At 37.1% G+C, this 25376-nt stretch overlaps 1 protein-coding gene across 1 annotated transcript in view; it reads left to right on the top strand.

Moving 5' to 3' along the window:
* Positions 1-25376, top strand: part of LOC140658458 (potassium voltage-gated channel subfamily KQT member 1-like) — a 523061-nt gene that overhangs the window by 94988 nt on the left and 402697 nt on the right. The window contains exon 11 of the mRNA XM_072876915.1: positions 11457-11571. Within this exon, the coding sequence (XP_072733016.1) occupies positions 11457-11571 (115 nt within the window). The remainder of the gene's footprint in view (positions 1-11456; positions 11572-25376) is intronic.

Below are 25376 nucleotides of genomic sequence, written 5' to 3'. Positions count from 1 at the left end.
CAAAGATGAATTTGTGTCTCAGTCCTCAGTAATGTCGTGAAGATCAGTAGCTTAAAGAAGCACAGATGGAACCAAAGCCTTGTGATGGGACTGATAGGGTAAGAAAAAACATATCTGTTGTGATTTGTATATCTACTTTCTCTGAAGATGCTGATCCCGGTCAAGTCACTCCTCAAATTCAGCATTCATCCAGATTTCTCTTTGGGATTGGCAGAATCTACAGCCAGTTCATAATGTACTGACCATTGTATTCAGCAATCTCAGCACTAGCAGCAATCTCGCAGTTCTCTGCTTTTCAGGGCCTTGTTGCACATCTCTCAAAGAGGAACACTCTTTGCTCCGTGGAGATACGTTTTATGGGTAGAGCGGGTCAGTCAAACTGAGAAGCAGAAGGTGTGCTGAAGAGTGAGCTTTTTCACCCTCTTACATGCAGGTCCTTTGGTGGAGGGAAGGGAAAGACATATGGTAGACCTGTATGTCTCATTACATCTGTCAGTGGTTTTTCACTGTCACCGTGATTTTTCAAGCAAAATCATGGCCTGCTTCCAGAGGAGAATCAAGGTCACCCTAAGCCTCAACAGCTACAGGACACATTCAAATGTGTTTTGACAATGTCATCAGTAAAGAAAGACTTTGGCCTCTGACTGAGGGCGTGTGCCAACTTAGAGTTGTATCTCAGTTATAAACGTCATTGTTCCCTTGTCATGTACAATTTTTGGTTGCTATTGGGAGTGTAGAATACTAACTATGCTGGATCTTCTAAAGCTAATAATTTGAGTCTCAAAAATTGGATTAAAGTCATGTTTTAGTTGTAGCAGCAAAAGCTCAGCAGCTTCTTTGTAATTAAAATAAATTTAAGAGGAACTTAAAAAATATTCTAAATATTTCCTGATGGAAATTCTGAATAAGCAATATGAGAAAGTGGGAATGTAGCATTAATAGTGAATGCACATACTGATTGAGCTCTGAAGTACGTGGTTGAAGACCCCATGAATTAAATTTTAAATAAAATGCGATCAAATTTGATCAAATACAGATCAAATTCTATAATCTGAAGATCTGTCATTGCAAATTTATGTAGTATTGAGTACACATAACAATGGCTATTTTGAATTCCTTTTTTAATAGTTTTAATTTAGACTTTTACTCAAATTACTGCCCTACCTAAAAATCTTCACATTCATTATTTAGCAAATAAGTATTCAGAACGAATATATTTGAAATAGGAAGGGAACACTCCCATAAAATGTTGTTTCTTTTCACCTGGAATGTACAAGATAACAGCTGGAACTTTTGGTAGGAATAGTTTTGGTTTAGTGCAGTCAACAGCTAAAGATTATTTTGCTGAACTTGCTTTGAGTTTTAGGATGAATATGGCAATTATTTTCTCTAGTATTAAGATTTACTTTAATTTACAGCATTTTTCCAGTCAGAACAGAATAAGTGCATTGGTAACAATGTTGTATGTCTTGAATTCACAATTAACTGCTAGTCAATGGGAAATTGTTCTACAGGGATTCAATTGTGTGATGCAAAGAACTGCATTAGACCAGCAAATAATTGTGGCATATTTCACTGTAATTACAATAACTGGGTTTTGTGTCCTTGTGAGTCAAAACATTGACAACAATTTGGAAAATGTTTCTAATTTTACTGTCATTGCAATTTGTATGCTTTGACCATTAACAAGTCATGAAAAATAAAAACATTTTCAGACTGGTTTATTTTCTTTAATAGCCACACTAAAACTGTACTTCCTTTTTAAAATAAACATTTTTACTATAATGACAGTTCTGAATCCCATAATGGAAAGTAATTCTATATATTTATATTACATGATACATTCCCTATGTGTAATTCTAAGAGTTTGTATGTGTTAAGAGCTCTCCCTGCAGAGATAACAGGCTGCCAAATTACGTTTCACTGACTATTAATTGTTTCATTTTAAGGTCAAGTTCTTCTTGTCCTTTAACAAAAAAAAACAAGCAGTGGAGAAGGATCACTTTTGCAGCTATTTTTGTCTTATTTTTCTTGACTGTTCTTACTGTATGTTTTGTTCTTCAGAATAACTGAACTAACAGTCAAGTATTGCTAGCCTTGAAAAGTCAAATGCATTAGTATTGGTGACTTGAATTTAATGATGGAGAGCTGATCTCTGAATATATTCACAAGCTGTAGGTGGTATCTCCAACTCTTGAAAACATGTTCAAAATATCTGTGGACACATGGATTGTTGCAGATAAGCAAAAGAAATAGAATGAGGCTTCAGTTAAGAGAAAAAGAGATACTTTTCAAAGTTGAAATGAGTAAAAATACTTCGCTGTAGAGTATTGAGAAACACTGTTTTCTTGATATCATTTGACTACAACTTGTCTTGTTAGATGCTTTCCCAAAGGTGTCCAGTTCACATTCCTCCTGGACTAGTGGCAGCATTTGGGCCTAACGTATGCAGGAAAAGTAGCTCACTGCTGACAATATATGTCAGCAACTTATTCTGTGCTATTTCAGCCACCAAATGTTAATGGCGAACGTAAACTACTGTGGCAGAATTGGACCTACTCTGCAGAAAGCTATGACTGCAGATTTGCCCACTTATTGAAATGTCTAATGTAAGGCTATATAGTATTAAGCTAGTAAACCTGCAAAGAAAGAGAAACAGGAGAGGAAGGATATATAGGGATTTCTTGTTGATCACGAAGCTGCGTTGGCAACATAAACATGTTAAAATACATCCCAAGACAGATTTTTGCTAGGAGAAGTTTGAGGAGATGAGGTACCTGCTGTCCTCACTTGAAGGATAACCTCAAGGGCTGGGAAGTGTGTAGGTAAGATAGGTAGGTAGGTGCTTTGCTTTGGACAAGTGCTCTTTCTCCTGTTGATTTCACTTACTGTATTTTTTCTGCTGTCACAATCCTCCTGCTACTGCCATGTGGCACAACTTAATAGCTGAACTGTATCTTCTGTGCAGTTCACTCTGTGGGTTTCTCTGAATGCTCCTCTTCCCCAACCAACCACGAAAATATGTTTTCCAACCTCTTAGCCAGACCTTACCCCTTATTACCATCCATGTCAGCCACATACATTTGACTAAGTTTGGAAGCCTGCTTTTTTTGTGTGTTTAGGAGAAATAGCTTTCATAAGAAAAAAGGCATTACTTTTTTCTGGAACAGAGCCCAAGAGAGAAGAAATGTTAAAACAAAGATGTCAATGTTCACTTCTGTATCCACATAGAAACCTGGGAAGGGCTACCTACCTGAGATACACACGTGTAGACCCTGTATCTTAAGAGATGGGAGATTTCTATGGATGATTCAGGTTGAGAATTAGACACCCCTCTAGGGTTCAGTTACAGGCTTCTGTTTCTCTGGCTTCCTTGTCTTTGGGGTCGTCTAGTCTGTTTGGCTCAGTAAGATGGAGAACAAAAGTCCATAGAGGTAAATTTTGTTGTAACAAGTAGAGGCTCTAAGGGCATGTTATGTGTATGCATGGAAAAAGTTGTCTGGCTGACAGAGTTGTATGTACTCCTGAAATGCTGTTTCTTTTCTCCTGTGAAAGGCAGGAGGCCAGAGTGAAGCATCCAGGCAGTTGGACCACATACCTAGACACGTGGTAAATATTCATATTATTGTCCAACATGCAGTATGACTACAGCTCACTCAAAGCTAGCTGCATTTAGCACTGTTTAAAAAAAACACAATTGCATCTGTCATTTTTTTGGAACAAATTTTAGCTTGCTATCCTGACAGGGAACTGAAAACAGTTTTCTATTGTGGGTCATTCCCATGAAGAAAACTGAAAAACAATCTGGAGCATAATACAACCAGAAATGTAAAAGTTAAAATAGCTAGATTAGTAGCTCTTCTTTGTCACTTAGCTCTATGTTTTCATGTTTTCAGTTGATCATTAGTGCTTTTATCACAGCACAATCAATAGACATTTAAAAAATAATTAATTTGCTCAGATTAAATTGGCCAAGGAAAATCCTGTCTTAAATTAATGCTTTTGAAAGGGACTGAACTGAGTGCAATGAAAATCGTAGCTTGCTATCTGAGCAGATAGTGAGTGGCACCAACACTGCATGCTTCTCTACTATGCACCATTAATCTCCAATTGTCTTCTGACAGGTCATATCTGTGTATGAGAAGGTACTTACAACTCTTTGTGCAGTTGGTCCCTGACCACTTTTCTGAAGCTATCAACAAACCTGCTTGTCAGTTAACGCCAAACATTACACAGGTTCAGTGGTATGCACATTTGCTCACTTTGCAAGTTATTTCACACAAAATATTCAGCTAAATATTCAAAGCCAATATGTTTCATTTAAAGAAAATAAGCTGATTTTCTGCTGAATGTAATTTTCTTTAGTAGACCTATATTTATGATGCTGTAGAATTTTTTTGGTGGGGTTTTTTTGTGAGCATGCTTCATCCTTCTTGTTTGCTAGGTCTTACAAGGATGTTCAGGCAGTCGCGTAGGTAACAGCATCTTCATATGCATTCAAAAGTATGTTTCATTGTGTTTTCTCTGCATGTTTTCCAGTACTACATGCCTTTGTGATTTTGGATTATTTATTGGTACTCATTTACTCATCTCCATGCTGTCCCATTAGACATGTAATGAGTGATTATGGTTTCATGGGGTGTAAGTCAGTATGTAATTTGGCCTGCAGGCTTATCTAAACAAAAGAATGTACAACAAAAAAAGTCAACATTAGTGCATTTTGAGTGCTGATTGTTTCAAATCAGATACACAGGAAACCAGATGTTGAAGTTTATCTAAAACACTTGCAGCCAAACATGTAACTAGGTACAGCAGCAACAGTGCATGGCACTTTTTGCATATACTTAGCAATATGTTTGCAGCAAATACCAATTTATTCTTATTCCTCAATTCACTTTTTCAGATGCTCTTTTATTTCTGTTCTGCTAGCAAACTACTGTTTAATTCATTGTGCTCTGATTCTGCAGGTCTTCTGGGAGCAAAATCAAATATGGGGAGAACGTACAAGAATTGCAGTATCAGCCGTGTCTCTAATGACAATAAATTTAGATGCCTAAAATTAGGTACAAAAAGTGGCTTGGCTTTTTTAACTGTACTGGGCACTTGTAGCTCTTAGAGTTGTGTATGGGACAATCTGAGTATTTGGCATTTGCAGATGGCTTATATTTGAGTACCTAGTAACGATTTAAAATTCCAGCTTCAGATGCTCAGATTTTTAACATCTTACAGAAAACTAAGATAAAAATAGCTCTTTCTTATTTAGACTAGTACTGAGTACACTCCTGACGCTTTAGGTCCACAATAGTAATGAAGAAAAGCTCTCATAATACAATGTTAATAAAGAGGTTATTCAGTTTATGCTAGTGATATGTTTTGACATATTCTTCCAACATGACTGCTCAGATGAGCTTGAATACCATTTGGCTGCTGAAATGAATAATAATAGCAAAGTTAAAGAGGTTTTTAAAGGCAGGCTGGTGGTCAGGTGTCAGACACTTATAGGTGCCTTGGCTTTCATAAGCCATTAAGTTTCCTTTTTTTCTGAGGAAAGTAGGGATTTGAAAATGTCTCAGTCTAGGCCCCAAACCAGTTTGCATCTCAATACAGCTTTAAAAATACTGTGTTTTAGGCAGTGAGGTGATATGAGTTCCTGCCACAAGAAAGAAGATAAGAAGTAATGCTGTGATCTCACAGGTACTTCTTTCCTGTGGATAAAGGAAGCATAGTCATCCCCTGGATTTTTCTGTCAAGGTACAGCCTTACATATGAAGTTAAACAAATCATATGTTTACTTCATAGACATTTGTTACATTGAGTATTGGAGCCTGATGTTATGAGAGAGTGCGTTTTAACAACTTCTGATCTGAAAGTCGGTAAGCAGTCAACTGATAGTGTCAACTTTTAGGCTGGATTGTTCCCACCTAACTTGCACATGGAATCAAGATGTGTGCATTGTAAGTATAATGCGGTTGTCTGAGGTTGGACTGACAGTCATTCTTCAGAGATGCTTCCTTTTCCTTTTCTCCATTGACTGTAAAGAAAGCAAAGGTTTTTAGCTTAGATGTGTCACAGAGTGGGAATGAACAAAAATTAAGAGGTTTTCCTTTTTTCCTAGTGCTATGTCACCCATAGTGCATATTGTGCACATACAGTCTTTTAAAGTGATAATTGCTATGGAAATAGTTAAACCAAACAATGAAATTTTCTGTCAATGCAGTGTGCAGAGCAGATTGGTTTTTTTCAAGTGCATATGGAATTTAGGAAATTTTACTGAATGTCTCTCATACTGGAAAATTGGGTTTAGGCACCTTTAAAAAAATCTAGTCAATTGGTCTCACTGTAAATAAGCTGATAAACTTGCTTTGTTTCCAATTGTTAAACATGAAGTTAAATTTACAGATGAAATTGGTTCTTTATTTTCATATTTTGTTAATAAAGAAAAGTTTTACTGTAACTTAAAGTGGGTTAGGTGTCATAATAATTTTGATTATGTGCCCATTCCAAATGAATTCAGTAAAAAAATAAAACTTGGGAGTATATTTCCATTTTAACTGTATATTATCAAGAAGCCAGTCATGGATTTACTGTTTCTGTTGTCAGCTCATATTAAGTACATATACAGTTCATATTAAGTTCTTGCTAAGCATATAATAGTGATAAAAACGCATCTCACAAAATGCTGTCTTGTTACTTTTCTCTCACAGATTATGTCATTTAAGAGTTATTCTATATAGGATAACTTTTCTAGCACTAATAACTCCTTGTCCTAAGAAACAGAATAATCGAAATGGGTGAAAGTGACTAAAAGACAGTGGCACTGAAGGAACAGATTGGAATTTACTTTTGGTCTCTTAAGCCTGTTTTTTTTATAATATTCTGTTTTAAAAACAACCAATCAAACAAGCAAAACCCCCAGACAAACAGAAAATCCCTCACCCTTACTTTCATCGGGTAGAGGAGACCTTATCCTCATCACTGTTCTTTACATGTTAATCTTTTTACTGCTTTGGTTGAAGACTGGTTTAGCTTACCCTTTATTTCCCATCTGGCCCTTCTCCAGCCTGCATTTTTACATGCAACTCTACAGCTTTCCTGGTCATCTTTATCCATCTGGTCTGTGAGCTCTCCCCTGTCACCAGGTACTTGGCATTGTCTTCACACAATCTATTACTTAACAATTTGAGGAATAAATATTCATGTGACAGGAACTGTTTTATGTTAAACTGTCTCAAATTTGCCATCTGTTTCTATCCCCGTGTCTGAGTTTTCCCAGTTTAATTTGCCAAATATCTCCCTTCATTCAAGTTCTTTGGTGTTTGTATTCCTAGGAGTAGCTACTGCAGGTACCCTTCTATGTAACGTAAGCAGCCACTGCAGTTGTCTGCAGACTTTTGTAAAGTAGACTGTGTGGAAGTGGTATGAATTATCTTTAAGTTTGTGTTTGAGTTTTTTTGGTGAATATGAAAACTCCTAATAAAAACAGTAAGTTGGAATTATTTGCAATAGAAGAGACCTGCTTTTTCTTTTTTTTCCACCTTCTTTATCTCAGAAGAGAACAGGGCAAAATCTTCCTGGTTATTTTGTCCTGGTATTGGTAGGCATTACCTATTTGAGGTGACCATGGTAATGGGAACCATGTGCAATCATATTTTCTACTGCAGTTGTAAATTGGGAGTTCACTTTTTCCCCATACTACAAAGACAGCAGTTAGTATAATACAGATAAGGAATCTAAGGTTAGATAAAGCTAAGCAGTATTACAAAAATATCTCTGGGTTACCTTTGGATGTGTTTATTATATGTTCTTGCCATTTTAGAAACTGACACTGAAGGAGAAAACAGAGGTATGTGAAACTTAGCTTTCCTTTTGCTGTTTCATTTAAGGAGTTGATCTGTTTCATGGATTGCTAGGTCTATGGCATTCACTGGTATTTGTTGTACTTTGTATTTTCAACTTGTTGTACTCTGTATTATTTTCAATTTGCTGCCTCCAACTGTTCATGCTCAGAAAATATTATATATTTTATAACCGAATAGGTACAGCTTCTTCATATTGTGAGTAGTACCATGTGGAAAGGAAGGATGGCTTCTCTTCTCTTTACCCTTCATATTTCTTTGCCTCCCCTTTTTGCTACTCTGCAACAACAAAAATTAGGCATTCATTCCCATAAAGTCAGTTTGTAAAAGGAAAGCTTTTTAAAATAAATATAGAGAGGGAAGATATAGTTGTTCTGGCTTGAGCTGCAGCTGTTACAAACTTACCATATGTAGTAGCTGGACCTCACAACTTTGAGTTTTATTTTTGGAAAGCATCACTGCCATGTGTTAAATGTATTTTAATGCTCCACATTTCCTCAAAATGAAAGCATTATCATGAATGATTATTATGAATTACTTCATTGTGCAGAAGCTTATGGCTTCTTGACATTCAAAAAATATTGTTGTTCCTTTTTGTGTGATTTTTGGGAATTTTGATTTATGACTGAACATTGCTGTCTAAATGAGTTCTGGAAGTTCACTCAGGTAAAGTGACAGTTAACTTCAGAAACTGAGTTGGTTCCAGAAAGAGTGTTTCAAATAAGAAGATAACTGGTCACGACTCTGACAGTCACCTTAAGGACAGAAAATATTTAGAACAGAGGACATATTCCTTGCATTTACCATTAACAGTAATGTTTGGGTGTGTGGCCCAGAAAACATTATTAACGGGTTAATATTTTAAAGTAGGAACACACAGAATTAATAGGTGATAAAAGCATAAAGGGATTTAGTATTAAATAGCTTTTATTGTTAGGGTTACAAGGACAAAACAGGTATTCTCTTGTGGTGGCTTAATACTTCACAAAACACGAACCTGAACTGACTCTAAATTGAGTCAAGTGGCTTTGAGAGTAGTAGGGAATCTTATAATATCACCACCCAAATATTATGAGCCTCAGAGCTGTGATTTCTGCTTTACATGGATGCTTAAGAGCAGTGGTACTAGGAGAAACTCTTCCTTCTCTTAATACTCCTGTACACTAGAGGCAGGTTTTTGAGATAAATGTAGCCTGTAACCAAACTGGCAAAAATTGTTCTGTCACAGATCTGACCATGTGGGAAGCGTGGGAGGGGAGAGGGGGAAGCAGGGAGGCAATCTTGGACACCACACCCAAATACTTAGTTTTATGGGACAAAGTGCACATCTTCACTTCAACTAATAAAATGAACTATGGAGAATATGTTACAGAACTCCTGTTTGTATAAAGTACATAACACATCATTGTCTTTTTCAAAATGCTTGTAGGAATTAAATGTATGTGTACTACTTGTGGGATGAGACTGTCACAGATAATCATAGCAAAGTCTTCACCAAAAAGAAAACTCGCATGCTTTTACACTACATAAAGAGGGAACAGAAGCTTGCCATGGTTATGTAGGTAACCAAGCACCAGCTGAGGCCATTAAGCCCAGGCCTATATTCTACATGTCTCTGCAGAAGGTCCATGGTCAGAGAAGCAGGGGTTCTAGGTGCACCCTGGAGTAAAAGCAGAGTGGTTCTGCAGCTCTCAGCACAGCACCCACAAATGGGAATAATGAGAATGTGAGGGTTTCACAACTGGCATGCTACTGTTGTCTCTCTTCTCATAACTAGCATGTACAATGGAGCAAAGAGCCATTGTAGTAGTGAACACGTCTCAGAAAAGGAATTAGCAAGCAAATGTAAACAATTAGGGTTTTTTTTTTTAAGAACCCATGGATGCAGATTGCAAACAGCAGTGTGATGAGACAGAAAGAAGTTTGATAAGGCAATATGGACCAAACCTTTAAAATGACAGAAATAAGATATAATCCTACTTCTTATAATGACAAATGCATTGCAGTAATTTTAATATCTGTCTTGTGCTATAAAGGAAGCAAACCCCCATGAATTAACTAGGTCCTTCCCTTACCATTTCAGCAGTCTATTGGGTAGTAGGAATTGCTAGCAATACAATGTTTTCCTTTTAATTTGATTACGCCTTACATGGGCACAGTGACTTAACTCTGCCTTTGGCTGACTATATGTTCAGTTATGCCATTTTATAATTATATTCCATAGAATTCATTTTCAGTCCTTGCCATTTATGCTATGGCTTTTCTGATAGTAAGCTCTGATGTTGTATGCTTTTTAGTATTTAGCTTGAATGTAGTCCAGCCAAAGTGGTGCTGTAGAATTAGCTTGAGACTTCAACAATTTAGTTTTCTAGGAGGCAAGCTTTCTGTTTGTCATGTGGGTTGTTTTTTTTCTTCTTACCCATCACAGTATATGCAAGTGACACCACTTAGTCTTTTACTTCTTTGGTTTGACACTTAATTTTAGAGATTCCTTCCACCCCCCACAAACATTTATCTTTTTTTCTCCCTTGAATTTATATGCGTCATCCTATCCTCTTTCCAAGTTAGACTCTGCCAGCTCATAACTGTATGTGCCAAGCTTTCAAGAATGATCAAAACTAAAATAGATAGAGAGCTTCCTTAGAAACTGTTAGGATCACTAGTAGTCATGAAAAAAATTGCTATTTCAGATCACAGCAATTTAAGCTAGATGTACTTCATAGCTTTTGAACAAAACAAATACAGAAAAAGATACTGAAAAGACCTTAAAGCAGAAATTGCTTGTGAATATTGATGCAACTGAACTCAGAAAGGCAGGTAAATGTATACTTCACATTTATAGTGGAAGAAGTCAGCCCTATGCTTGATGGAAATGAGTATTGGGGCTAGAGCTTTTTAAAGCATAATCAAGCTGTTTTCATCAGTTACAGGGATAGCCGCACTTCCCTGTTTTTTGCAGTCTGTGAGTGAACTCCTTCATTCATTGGCCATCATATGTCTTCCCAATCTGTAATGAAATTTGTAGCTTACTTATGCTTGGAACATAAGCTGAGCTACAGTACAGCTTTGTATCTGTCATGGTTACCCTGCTGAGCTGTCTGCATTCAAACACCTGAGGCTCTTCCCTGGTCCGTGGGAGAATTTTTGAACACTGGTGAATATAGTGACCAAATAGAATACTTGAGAAAAAAGTGCTGTTTATATGATAATAGCAATACAATTTTAAAGAAGGGTTTTAGAGAAATTAAAGTATATGTATCGAATAGTATTAACTGAGGAAATGAAAGTCAGGTTGTTTCCATCTATTGTCATGCCCACATTGAAATTGTAGATATGGTGAATTTCTGCTTACGGGGAGACAGTCCTCAAGAAGACAACCCTTTCTTCTAAGAGGTTCCTGTGTATTTGAGCTATGTATATGCACATATATATTTTTGTTTGGCATATAAGCATCAGCTTCACTGATTCTGACAAAAAAGAAAGCCATGTCTCATATTAGAACCATTTCTTGAATCTACTCCACGATATCTTAAGCAAGGGAAAGAGCTTGTATATGTTGTCTCCCTAATGTGTTATGATTTCTTTGAATTATTTGTGCAGTGAAAAGATGTTCAGAAGGGAATACCCAAGAAATGTCACGGGCCAACAGCTTCACTGATGACATTGACCTCATATCAGAAGAGTTGCCACTGCCAGCTGTATCCGATGTGGCACAGTAAGTGAAACAACAGCTTTTTAATTGATAATATAAATGCTCATTGATCGTGAGGGAGACTTGTCACAGAATAAAAGTATTATTCTTTGGCTGGCTGCACTCGAAGTGATTATGAGTTTGATCTTATTGAACATTTCTACAAAATGCAAGTTGAGCTTTAAGTTTAATGGAAGTAGTCAGACACCTGGAAAGAGAAGCATTGCTCTGCGATGGGTGGCTTTGCAGTCTCAGTGTCTTTGTTGTTTTACTTTTTAAAGTAAATTAAAGGAAAAATTAAATTAAAGGAAATTAAAGGAAAAATACAGACAATGGTGTTCAGGATGAATTTGAAAGCAATGTAATTCCAATCTATAGTGAGTGTGATTGCTTTCTAGATGTTTTATTTCACATCATACGGTTACTTTCTGTCCAGGTAACTCATATAGATGATATGATACTACTAAACCTATAGTAACTATACTATGCTTTTATACACAATATCCTGGTGCTTGTATTTTCCAAAAATGCTGTATTTTTTACCTTCTTTCAAATTAGAGAATTACAAATTGTTCCATTAAAATTGGTTGTTTTGTTTTTTTTATTTAATCAGCACAGTGCAAACGCAGGATTTTGTGTTTGGAAAGAAACAGTTGCAATCTGATTTGTACTATTTAGTGCCTGAAAAATGGTGGTATTGTATGTTATTCTGTGTAGTGCACCTTGCAAACTGTACGTGAGTTTCTAGCTCATCTTAGAGTTTAAATGCATTCCTCTCTTGTGTGGAAAGTAAGAAAAGGAATAGTAGAAAGCTAACCAAATATACAAATGAAAAAAAATTTAAAATATGGAGCGTATTTGAAGTAATATGCTACAGAGTTTAAAGTAATATACTATCCATTCATTAAGTCCTCTCGAAGTGGATGTCAGGAACATATAAATAGAATGATCTTGCAACTAAATACTGCTAAATTAATGATTACTAAATTCTAAGACCTGATATATATGTATATATATGTGTAAAAATTTTAGCTTCTGAATATTTGTAATGAACTTCAAATGTGCAGAAAACAAGGTCAAAAGTTATAGATGTAATATAAAGTTATAAAGGGACTATGTAAAAGCAAAGCCGAAAAACCATTTCGTATAGTTTTATGCTTCTGAAGTCAAGCATGCCAGTTTTCACCTTTATCACTGATAATCTCATTTTATATGTGTGTAATTCTACATAGTAGGATGCATTCATTTAAGAGTTGTCCTGATTCTTGAGTAGGAATGTAGTATCTCATTATTCAAATTGTTAACTTTGTTGGACAAGCACAGAACATGATGTATTTTTGTATCTGGGTTTTAAACTGCCATTTCTAATGCAAACAATAAGATAGTAACACTGTATTTGCCTGATATTCATGTGTCTTCTGCATGAATATTAGATATACTTGGTGTGACTATTTGTCTTGTCTTTTAGCAGAAGTATAAGCAGGTAAGTCTTCATGTGTGCTATACTTGCTTTGGTGTGTGAGCTTTCCAAAACAGCATGGCTTTTGCTTTGCACTTAGTAATGTATCCCCTACACTAGTGTGCCTTGGAATTTGTGATGAGGATTTTTTTTTTTTCTGTTAAAAGTGCCGCTTTTATTCTGCTTGTTTACCTGGTTAGAATAAAGAGTTATTCTATTTGTTCACATAGATGTTGTTTCATGCTGTGGAGTTATGTGCTAGTTAGATTCTGTCGTGTGTCCCCCCCTCCTTGGAGTGAACTACAGAATGGAAAGTGGGTTTGTCTTATTTGGGAATAACATGCATTTGATAAACAGAGCAACAAATGTTCATTCTAGAGTCACAGTGCAGTCAATGAATTAGACAAAAATTCTTCCAAGAGTAGAATTCAGCCAAAGGTGTATATATATATGCAATGAACCTTCTCAGTTTGCAAACTAAGTGAAAACATGGCTTTCACATAACAGTTAATGATAGTATGCTACGATGATGACAGTTTCACATGGAGCACTTTTTTGTGAAGTCAAGCTTGACTTTGTCAAGCTGCCAAAAGGCAAAGTTTTCCTTGCCTTCAGCAAACGTTATGAGTTACAAAATCAATCTCCTTTATACCTTTATTTCAAAGCCAGTAACTGGTAATTTTTTTAACTTTTTAAGGTGCTATGTTGATTATTAAACGTGAAATGTCAGGTCTACAACTGTAATGTTTTGAGGTTTTTTTTTCTGTAATGTGAACAGTAGATTCTTCTGAAATCCTCTCTGCTAGACAGATGATAGGAGGGATGTTCTCTGATGACAGTAACCTTTACTTTTGGCCATACTATCTTCAAGACTCCCTTCATTGTGTGGGAAGGCAGATACTGTCCCAGGAGAATAGAGTTCCTACCCCGAGCCATGCTGCCTTGGACAAGCACCTGTTGCACAATCTACACATGTGCAATAGTCTCACAATGACTAAAGTGGTTGCTTGGCAAAACCTATCAGGCTGGTTGGAAACTGATGATACTACTATTTAAGAATGTGTCTTGAGTGAAAGCAAACCAGTTCAGTGGGTTGCAGCACTGCCCAGGTTTCAGTGGTTAATACATCCAGTATTGGATTTCTGATGTTAGTGATCCATGCAAACTTAGAGAAGGTATGCTGTCCAGGTGGAAGGTGTCAATAAAAACAAAACAAAATAGCAAGCTTGGAAATTGAGCTTAAGATACCTTTCTGTAGAAATATAGCTTCTTTGGATCCTTTAGATAGTTGGGATGATGTTTGTTTCCAGTGATCTGGGCAAAAATGTGGAAGAATGCAACCTCCTGAGCTAGGGAACAAAAGCATCATATTCAAGATATAATTCTGTGAAGTTCTTGCTGAATATCTCTGGCCCAGGCTGTCGGGGGTAAAAGTCTCATGTGGTTGCTGACCTGAGTGGAGTTATGTTGTTTTATACTGGCTGCTTCTGAGGTGTCCAAAGTTGAATAAGAATGAGGTTGTTAAAGAATAATCAAATCTGACAGGTGAAATAAATATGTAAATTTCAAAGAGTTGATGAGTAATTCTGTTTTTAACAATAAATGCTTAGACTACCTTATTGCCTGATGTACTTACCCACCCAATTTTTCAGATTCTCTCCATCAGTGCATACAGAGACTGCAAAATTATGTTTTGTCTGTGCTTTGAAACCTAGAAAAAAACAGCGATTATATTTGACTCATTACAGCATGTTTGCATGGTCCTTAGGGTTAGTTTTCTACATATATTGGTAACAGTGTCTAAATTAAGTTATACATTAGGGAAAGTCTAAACCTCGAGAATGTTACTTCTAGAGCCGGAAAGTTCATTTTTATCACTTTGCTCTTTCTTGCTAACCACTCAGCACTTTCTTTATATCACCTGATTGTTTAGTGGAAGATGTAAAATGGAACAATTTGAAGATGGATCCTTCATCCAACTCGATTCAACATAGTGCACACACAACATAATGCATCTTTCTACGTGATGTTATGTCTTGAAGCCCTCTTTCTTCCTAATTTCCTACTGTATGCACAGAGATGGTGTGACAGAAGGACAGAGGACCTGGTATAGAAATAGGCCTGCTTGTAAAAATAATACGTGGCAAATTCCTGTGTCTCTGTAACAGATTGTTTACTAGTGAAAGAGGCAAGAGATTACTCCAAATGGCACTGATTAAGCAAGTGGCAGGCTGTGATTTCTGCTTTTTTTCCTTAAGTCTTGTCCCCTGTCCATTGCTGGCAGGACTGTTTTATCTGTCTGGTGCCGCCTATCATGTATATCACAAGGTCTTTGAGGAAAGAGCTGATGCTACTGAGGTCTGTAAAATGAGTAAGCTGTAAGATCAATTCTTGATCTGTGTCCATAAGCAACAAAAATGCAAATAAAACCTCTCAAAGTGTGTAAGAATTTGGTAAGTGACAAAAGGAAGAAAGGAGGAGAAATACACATCAGAATGAGAGCAGGGACAAACCTTAGCAGATTTTTGATCCTTCTTCCTAGTCCGACCATTTAAGGCCAGCCACTCCCAACAGCTGGTTCAAACCAGAAATTATAGTTGAGCTGTGCTTTACCTGTGTTAAGTGACACAGCCTTCGGGGATGGGTATGTGGCTTGACTGACAAGCAAGATAGTCAGCTACAAGTCCTGTAGACCTCCACTAACATACCCTTGCAGTATCAAAACCGACTTTTGTGGAAGAAGAAGAAACAATAGCAGTTAAAATGATGGGCACAAGTGAGAAGCTTGCTGTGGTCCTGTGTAAATTGAAACAAACATTTGTATGAACTGAACACAGTGTACAATGGAGGATCTTGGAAGGGAGGGAGCTGCCTACAGGGCATGGTTACAGGACTAGGCAAAGCCTGTAAATGACCTCTGATTAAGGGACATGCATCTGTAAGGCTGCAGCCTGGGACAACTGAGAGTTCATTTGGGAAGGAACCCTCCCCAGCATGTAGGGAGACTTGTGACATGAGGTTTTGGCATTGGTGTGGAAGTTGCTGAGGCATCCTATTTCAGATGGCCTTGAGTCCTCTACCTGTTCCTTTGCTTGCTCCTTTTCATTTTTTTGGGTATGCTCCTGTCTTTACAGAGGATTCATATCTGTTGGCCCTTGATTTCATGTTTTGAACCACAATAACATGGAGGAGGCAGGGGGTATTAACTTGTATATGTGGAGTTGTCACATGCAATAAATCCAGTGCCTGTTGATCATCCAAGGGGGAAAAGAGATTCTGGAAAGTAAGCAAAGGTTCTGCCACCTTCAGAGACTTAGGAGAAGTGAGCATCTTCTGTGAGGGGGGAGAGTATCTACTATATGTGATTTGGTTTTCTGCTATCGTTGTTCCCATGTTGAATTGTCCAAATTGTGTTTGTCTCTTTCTGGATTCTTCCTGGCTGCAGTGGAGCTTTGCAAGAGTAAAGGAGACCACTGAACATAACTTTAAGCCTTAATTTTTTTTATCTCCAGCTGGTCCTGTTGTTACGCAAATTGTGATGACAACAGTCCTTGGCCATGAAAATATTTTCTGTCATACACACCAGAGTTAACCTTCCAGCAGGAAAGAGAGAATTTGGCCAATAGACTGTATTGAAAGATTACACCAACTTGGTCCCAGATAGCACGGTCTCAGGAAAAATACACACAGCACCAGCTTTAGAAGCAGACATCCTGTTTTTGTTTTTCAGAGTTCTGTGGTTTAAAGCTGTGGTGTTTAAAGCTCTTTACACTATAAGGAAAAGCAAAAGTTAGAAATTCTATATGTCAGCATGGTTAAGCAACTGTGGTTGAGAATGCATTTTGTAGCTCACTAAGGTCACATAAAGGTAAATGTCAGTTGGTCTCTTAGCAGAAAGCAGTGTAATGCTGCAGTTCAGCAGTCATCACGTCAGCTCTCTTGGGAGGAAACCTTTAGAAGGTGAGATCCACATACAATGACCATCGTCAGTGGTAATTGCTGTCAGCTGAACAGCTGTAGTAATAACTCTTCAGCTGGAACAGGCTGCCAGGGAAGTGATAGCTACACCTGTTCCCCACAGGAAAGTGGGGTCTTAATTACTTTTCATGGGTTGAGAGTGAGACCAACAGTTGCTCTTCTTTCTGAGGCCCTGTCCACAACAGAGTCAAATCATGTTAGGGAACTGTGGATTTAATACAATTCTGGCTAAAACAATTCTGTGCAAAAGTTTAGAAAGCATTTATGTACTTCTGCTACATTCCTATGTATTAACCTATGTGTAACGTGGCTGTGAAAATGGCTGACTATTTCAGTTTGAGGTCTTAAAATGATGTAATAGAAGCATAGAGATCTGAATGTGGAAGCAACCAGATACCCACCGTTCCCACCTCCAGTTCTTTTCTTTCAAGCTCATAGTATGAAAAACAGCTCTTAGATTGTGCAAAGGAAGATCTTATCTGCAAAATCAACCCAGCATTAGTACGTGGTTATTGCATAATGAAAGGAAGTGGGAATATCTGCTTTAAAAAAAAAAAAAGAAGACTGATTGCCATAAGCTATATAAGAACCCTGAGGAGGGGTGAAAAGATAGATCTGAGGTAAGGCAATGGCTGCAAAACTTCAGGGCCTACAATGTAGCACTTCCTTCTAACAGGAGAAACTGAGACTCCAAGGGTGAGAATGACTGAATGCCTTGCTCTGTGTCATCATTGGAGAATCCTGATACAAAAGGAGTATCACAAATTAATCTTCAATGAGGAACAGAATCTTCTGTGAGGATTGAGGCTTAAAGAGTCAAAGAAGTTATTCTTGTTTGTTGGTGTTTGTGCTCGCTCCAGGCTGCCTGGAAGAACAGAGCACCAAAGCTGCTCCCCACTGCACCAGAACTGGGATCTACAGAGATTGGGGGAGGATGGACACTTAGCACTGCTGCTTACTGGAGTGGAAAATCCCACCATTGTTAGTAATCCATGCAACTATAGTCAAAGGAAGATGCTTCATGGTTAGTCTTGGCATCTAGCTTTTCTCCTTAAAAACAAGTTTAGGAACAGTGTTGGGTTTTCTTCTTTTCTAATGGAAGTAGTTTATCATAGGATTGGCAGATAAGAAATATGACTAGTTTCCTCCATTGCCCACTAACACAGAAATTTTATACCAAGTGAATGGAACAAACTGTAAAACTTATGCTACGTCTTAAAGCTTACATTAGATGTACTCAATTAAATGGTGCTGTATGTCCCTTTTAAAGTTATTGGTCAGCACTTGAAAAAAGGGTTGTTAAATCCATCTTTCAGCTTTATTTCAGACTTCCAGTTGTTCCCTCCATCTGTAGATGGCAGTGAAGGTTTTATCAGGGACTTAAGAATATTTTTGTGTCCTTCTTTGGCTCTGCTTGAAAATCCAACAGCGTGCAGCTCTTGACACTAAGCATATATTCAACCTTTCTGTGGTTTTGGTCTATCTGTGCAAACAGCAGTTGTCTTTGTATTTTTATCATAACTTCCTCCTATAGCTTATTGCTTTTAGTCTTGTTAAAGAAACAGTTCACTTTATCACCAGCAAATCTATCACATTGAATATCATTAGATCCAGTAATTAGATAGTAATCTTGTGTAGGATAATTGAATCTACTGAAAGCTCATTAATAATGCTTTTATTACTAAGATAGGGACAGCTAAGGTCCTTAACCATCAGCTAGATCTATTGTACCACCTGTTGTCCTTTTGCACATGTTCATGGATTATTTTAAAATACTGTTGTTCTTATTTTTTGAAAGCATAATCAGGCACTTGATGGATCATGTAAATATTGCCCATATTGTCACTGAGCTAATGGAGGTAGGTCAGCTATTGGAGAAAGTTGTGAAGTATATCAGGTAACGTAGGTGTTGGAGAAAGTTGTGAAGCAATACTGGCTGTCAACCAGCTGCTGAAGGAAATGGTATTATAAGAGGTATTATAACATCACCCAAGAGGAGTGGGTTGGCCAAATAACAGCAGCAAGGCTGGTCGGAGTACAGAATATTCCTGAAGATGTTATGGTTTGCCTACCATCACCGCATTTACATTTCATCCATATTTTTGAAACAAACATAAAATGAAGTGAGAGGGAGAGATGAAAAACTAATAAATGGGCAATCCACAGTAACGTGAAGGGAGGGCATTTATATATGTCTTGTTTCCAGCTTTCTCGTTGTGCTGTTGGCTCTTGACACTTATTAATCCTCACTCTCGGGTACATCTAATATAGGTAGTACTGACGCGACTAGTTCTGTCCACTGCACTCAAAAGCATTATTAAGTGCTTCAAAGAGAAATTTAGATGCAGGTCTGTAATTTCTGAACTGAAAAAGGTAAAATAGTGAAAATTCAACAGACAGTAGTAATTGCTGATCTGGTTGTATGCTTTTTACCATTATAAGGCCTCATGTTAAGTTACACTTTTTAGTACTATCTATTTTTGTATTGTCACCTCTAATTTTGAACTCTTTAAAAAGGCTGCTTCAGGATTTATTTCAACACCCGAAGTGTTTTTATTACCATGTAATATGAAAGCAAGGCTGGCATTAGTATAAATTGGTGCCATTATGTAGTAACCTTTTCTAAGAATTTGACACTGCTTCTGAGGTTTTTTGGAGGCTTTTTTAGTTTTTAGTCTGAAAAATAATTTTTCAGAGAATTTTTGCTCTTTTATTTTTAAGTGAGGACATTTGGCCAGTGGAGGGCACTGCACTATAACGCAATGAGAGACGGAAACTCCCATGTCAGTTTTCGAAATCTGATTTGTCATTTCAACAAACTTACTTATAAACTTAATTTATAAGCATCTGAATTTCCCCAATGTTAAACTGGCAAGTTGCCACACTAAGAAAAAATGCTACATGTACTTGAACATCAGTTTAATGAGAAACTTAAGCAACCCCCAAAGGCTCAACTTGGTATTGTGGTTATACTTTCTTTTCTGGAAAACAGACTATTGTAACAGCCCACTGAAGGTTTCAAAATGTAACTAAGTGCATATATCATGTAAGTCTCTATGCAACAAGTGGTTCAGATCTGATGGAAAAGTCTGAAATAAAAGGTTGTTTTGGAAACAGAAGCTTCTACAAAAACATAACTTTTCTTATAAGTAAATTTTTCTTAATGAGTTTTCTAATAATTTCACAGAATTTTAGGGTAGGGATAGAATTTTTCATGAAGGGGGTGAGATGATTCTGGGATGTATGGCTGCAAATATCTGTCTTGTGTAAGAAATAGTTTACAAAGAATGTCTCTGTTTTAAGATCAAAGTAAGAGACTCGCATTTGTGGCTTTGTTTTCCTCAGAAATTATTATCTCAGTAGCAAGTTAGAGAATGGAAATAAGGCAACTCTTTCATTTGTTATTGAAAAGGGTGCAAAGAGGTAGGCTGGATTCATAGTCTTCAATATTGGCATGTTTTGTCTGTATGTGTGGGAATGAAACTAGTAAAGGGAGGAATCGTTTTATAAATGCTTTGTTGGGGCTTCCTAATTTGTTGAGGTTTTCAGTTAAAGATTCATATTACACCTCACATAATTGTGCCCATCGAGCTCCATGACACTTGACAATATTGGTAACTGCATTTGTATCCATCTGTGATGAAAGTTTGAAAGATGTAACATTAAAGTATGTTCCTTGCTGCAGATCACAGTACAACTCTTCTTATCAGATTACTTCAGTCTCTCGTTGTTACGCAAAATAAAATAAAGTGCCAAGCATGGTACTCGTTTCTCTGAAAAAAAAAAACCCCACCTTGGTGGAAAAACATGATCATTGCAATTCACAGAGAAGTGTGAGTTTGTCCTTTACCATGGCATAGGTAGAAATAAATGAGCGTACATTTTCTTTTGACCTTGATCTTGTGGTTTTGCAGTAGTTTCAACTTCAATATTTTTTATGTGAGACTAAATTTGGTGTATATGAATCATATGCATATACCTGTTCCTGTAACAGGAATGCATTGTGTTCATTGTGTCGATTTGTGTAAAGTGTATTGAGGGAAAGGAAAAGCACAGTGATAGGACTTCATGGTGTCTGCAACTAAAATACATAGGTCATTCCTGATTTGGTCTAGCTCCATCCACGAGCCAAGTTTGTATTGGCAGCATACAACAGAAAAAATACTTTAGAAATTGCATATACCAGTTGTCCTTCCTTTTTCCTTCTGCAGTTGCTTCCCTGGGCTGCTCCTGTGACAGAAAGTAAGGCAGCCGACCTCTCAAATCAAATCAAAAGTCCACCCCTGCTGGTGGGGAGCGTATAAGCAGTTAGTGGGGAAAAAGAGTGAAGGAAAGCTTGAAGGCTTGAAGACACCATTTGTTTTCCTAGGAGTTCAAGTTGTGGCAGTGGAGGGGAGGGCTGGGATAAAAAACCCTAACATTTTCTCTAAGGCAGGAGGTATAAATTTTACCTTACTAATATCTGAGCATTATACTGATATACTTCTGAGCATTGTGTTGACAGCATATTGTTGCAAGCCAGAATCCTGCCTTCTAGTCGAAGAGTGACTTTTAATCTCCATAGCCTACTTTCTTAAGAAGTGATGTTGGCTGTCTAACGTGTTCCTCCTACAGACATTATTTCTGGGGCAATATCAGGCAGAGAAAAATGCAGAAACTGGAAGTGAAAGTTAAGGGAGCTCAGTGTTGTTAATTGATAGGTTGTGATGAATGGGTTAGAGGAAGAAAAGAGATAGGAAAGAAAATTTTATTACAGATGTGGAGAACAGTTGTGTAGTTAGGAAATGCTATTTATGAGTGATTTCTTTGGTATTTCATAATTAACAATATTATGAAAATATATTTAAAAACTTTAAAAATAACCTGTAAAATAATATATCAATCATAAATTAAAATGGCATAATTTGGTTATGATGTTTCATAGTGGAGTTTGGGAAAAAAAAAATAAAAAAGGAATTTCTAATTTATTTCTACCCAGAAAGCAGGTAGACTGTCCGCTTACCCGAAGATAAAAGAATGAAGACTTTTTTCTGTGTTTTTAAGTATTAATTTGATATTTACCAAGGGATGTTGCAGTCTTACCTTACTTGCTAATCTCCATACAATCTTATTCTGGAATTACTAGTAAAGTGCTTTTCCTTATCAAAATATAAATAATTGTTCATTTCATTCAGGTGGCTTTTATAGACTTTTGTATACTACAACGCAGTACACAATGGAGCAAGACATATGCTTATTTTCAATGCATTAAATTACATTGGAGTTCAGATGATGTGTCTGAGTTATTGAAGTTACACGGAATGGAGTTAAGACTATGGATAATTTATGACAGCTCCAAAAACACCTCTCATAAATGTTGAATTATGTATCTTTAAAAATGTCCTATTGATTTTTTAAAATGTATTTCAAAGAAAAATCTTACAAGGAAAAATAAGTTATTTAATAAAAAAAATTGCTGTATGCATCTTCATTTCAGTATGCATTTAGAAACGTTACCAATTGCATTCCTTAGGTGAACACTATGAGACCGCTGGTCATTCAGCTGCAGTAAAAGACAATGCATATTTATCTCCTCCATATTGCAAATTTTTCACTAATATCGAATTTAGATATTTTGCAATGAGCAGGCATTTCCATTTAATAAAACTATGTTATTGTGTATGAGAAGAGTGTTCACAACAACAAAAATTAGTGTTAATTTGAGAGATTATCTTATATCTGCTATGGCTATTTTCTTGGGTAACTGCGAAAGTTGAAGGAATGTATTCTAGGCCTGATGTTTCACTTATTTCTAAATGTATATAGTACTTTGGTTTTATGTAGATAACATTTTGTGCAAAGTTTTAAAGCAATAACCAAATGCTCGTTGCTAAATCAACACACAATTTAGGTTACACACTAGTTACCTCTATTTCTGTGCCTGGGGGGTAATAGACATTGTTGCAGCCAATGTACATCTAGTTGCATTGCAACTAATGTACATCTATGTTTAGGGCTGACACATAAAAGCTGATAGATAAATTGTTGCTTTTGTCATTTGGCTACTGTGTTAACCTCAGTGCCTCAACCTTCAGTGCTTGGAAACTTTATTTTAATAAGTTACTTTAAGAAAATTTAATTCATAGAAATTCTTTAGAACCTGGTGGTTCCTCATGGATTTCTCAGCTCTGACACTTTAACAGCTGCACATGTAAAATATTTCTTTTTATAGGCAAAACGTGATTAACTCCTAATGGGACAATGGAAGTTACTTTTCAGGTTGGATACACTGAAATAGATGCCAGACAAATACCAGTGCCAGTTGCTTGTCTACTTTTTTTTTAGTGCATTGTAATTTGGAGAAGCAATTATACTCTCTCTTTTACTTCAGATTAAACTCCCTATCTCCAGGGCTGTTTTTCCCCATCACCCAACAATGCTTTTAGATGTTATCACTATGTTCTCCAAAAACTTTGCCCTAATTGCTTAGCTGTTTGTTTGTATTGCTAAGACAATTTATCTCTGGTCCCTGGGTCAAAATGAATGTATCAGACCATTACAGTACAGAAAGCTTAGTATGTGGGCACTGAAGCTTACAGTCGTTGCACGCTATATTGAGTTCTGTTCCTCTCATTTCACATGGCTGTTTTGCTTCTAGCATGCTGTAATGGCATTTTTCATAAGGTACTGATACTTATCTCCTCTGGTTTGCGTTAGTTAGACTGCCTACACCCAACGACTAGCAAGAATAGATAATCTTGATGGCCTTTTTTATTTAGTCAGCTGTCTACAATATATGTGGTGCTCATTAGTATTAAAATATGTTTGAAAACAAAGCTCAAAGAGCTAATAAAGCTGTTCTTATGCTGATTTCTCTTACTTCAGCAGTTGCTACTGAAGGATCCCCTCCAAAGGGTTTTATGACTTGTCCCTGTAGTAACGTAAATCCAATAATACAATGTAATTGGTTTTTGTTTTCTTGGACACCACTTTGCTAGAAGTTTCCACATGTTCCTGTGCTTACTTAGCTATTTTGTTATTTTAAAAAAATTACTTCTAAACTGAAATGTGTGGAACTTGCAGCATTCACCAGGCATTTCAGATAAACAAAACATGTACTCTTCCTGTATTTAGTTTTCTTACTCTTTCTAGGCTGTGGCTGCAGTAAATTTTAGATGTCTTCATCTCAGAATTTCATTATTTGTGGAAGTTCACATGCTTTCTCATCTTGACAAAGAATTAAGATTTTTTTGTTGGTGTTTTTTTTTTAATGTAGGAACAGTTTCAATTTGATTTGTGTGCATAATCTTTTATGTCTGACTTTGAGTGAAAGGCTTCTATTAATCTCATGTTATCCACCTGCCAAGCTCTGCTTAAATTTTAATTTAGAAAATGAGCCTGTTAGTGTTAAGTTTAAACAAGCACTGGGCAAGGAGAACTTGTGAGCCAAGGAACTGCTATGGTACCTTGAGGGTTTTGACTGCAAGCCCTTTGTTTGGCCCCTCTTGCAGGGAAACTGAAGGTCAGCTCTAAATAAAATAAGGTACAATTTATTAAGCTAGTTATCCTTGCTGCTTCTATACAGCACTGCTGCTGTCACCATGGGAGAATTGCTTTGTGACATGAACTTTGATGCCTCAGCAGCAGGAATGGGCTAAGCTTGGTCCCTCTTCTCCTGTTTCCCCCTTTTCCCCTGGCGACACAGGAATAATGGCTGTTCCTGAGGATGGAGGATCGGTTAGGTGCAGTTTTAGGTGGTGAGTGCAGGTTCTGTTGATTGTGGTAGAGAGGTGAACAGGAGATGGGGAGCTCATGCCTGAAAAGAGAGGAGAATAGATGCAGGGAAAACAGCAACAGTTTGAAGATTAAAGGGTCCCTCACTCTTACCCAGAGCTCCCTTGCACATCTTGCTGACCACTTCAGAACTTGCTCTGGCTTGTCTCAGCTCCCTTTGTCATCCATAACCACCTCAACACCTCATTAATCCCTACAGCTTCTCCTCTTCTTCTTTGTGGGGTGGGAGTCATGTGTGTGCGTATGTCTGGGGAAAGCCCTGGACAACAAAATTTGATTTTGCTCACCCTGCTGAGGAGAAGTCTTGATTGAGCTCTGACTTCTATTTAAATGATCAAGCATCCGGGTTTGGTCTCTCTAGCTGGTCAAGAATCTGAGTTTATGCATCCTCCAGGGCCTTAAACTTTTCCCAGGAAGAATGTCTTGCATCTGGAAAACTGGGAGAAAAGTCTTTATCTTTCATTATCAACACATCTCTTCAGCAACATTGCAGCAGGTCCCTGCTGTGCAGATGTAATTAATAAGCCAGGATGCAGGGGGTATCCCCATTTCCTTCAAATTTACTTATTTGCTACAATGAGCAGTCAGCCCTGTATGCAGTTGATTAAACATAGGTTTA

Source organism: Ciconia boyciana, chromosome 1, assembly GCF_034638445.1.
Source record: "Ciconia boyciana chromosome 1, ASM3463844v1, whole genome shotgun sequence".
In the NCBI taxonomy this organism is placed as follows: domain Eukaryota; kingdom Metazoa; phylum Chordata; class Aves; order Ciconiiformes; family Ciconiidae; genus Ciconia; species Ciconia boyciana.
This window is presented reverse-complemented; position numbering and strand designations above follow the sequence as displayed.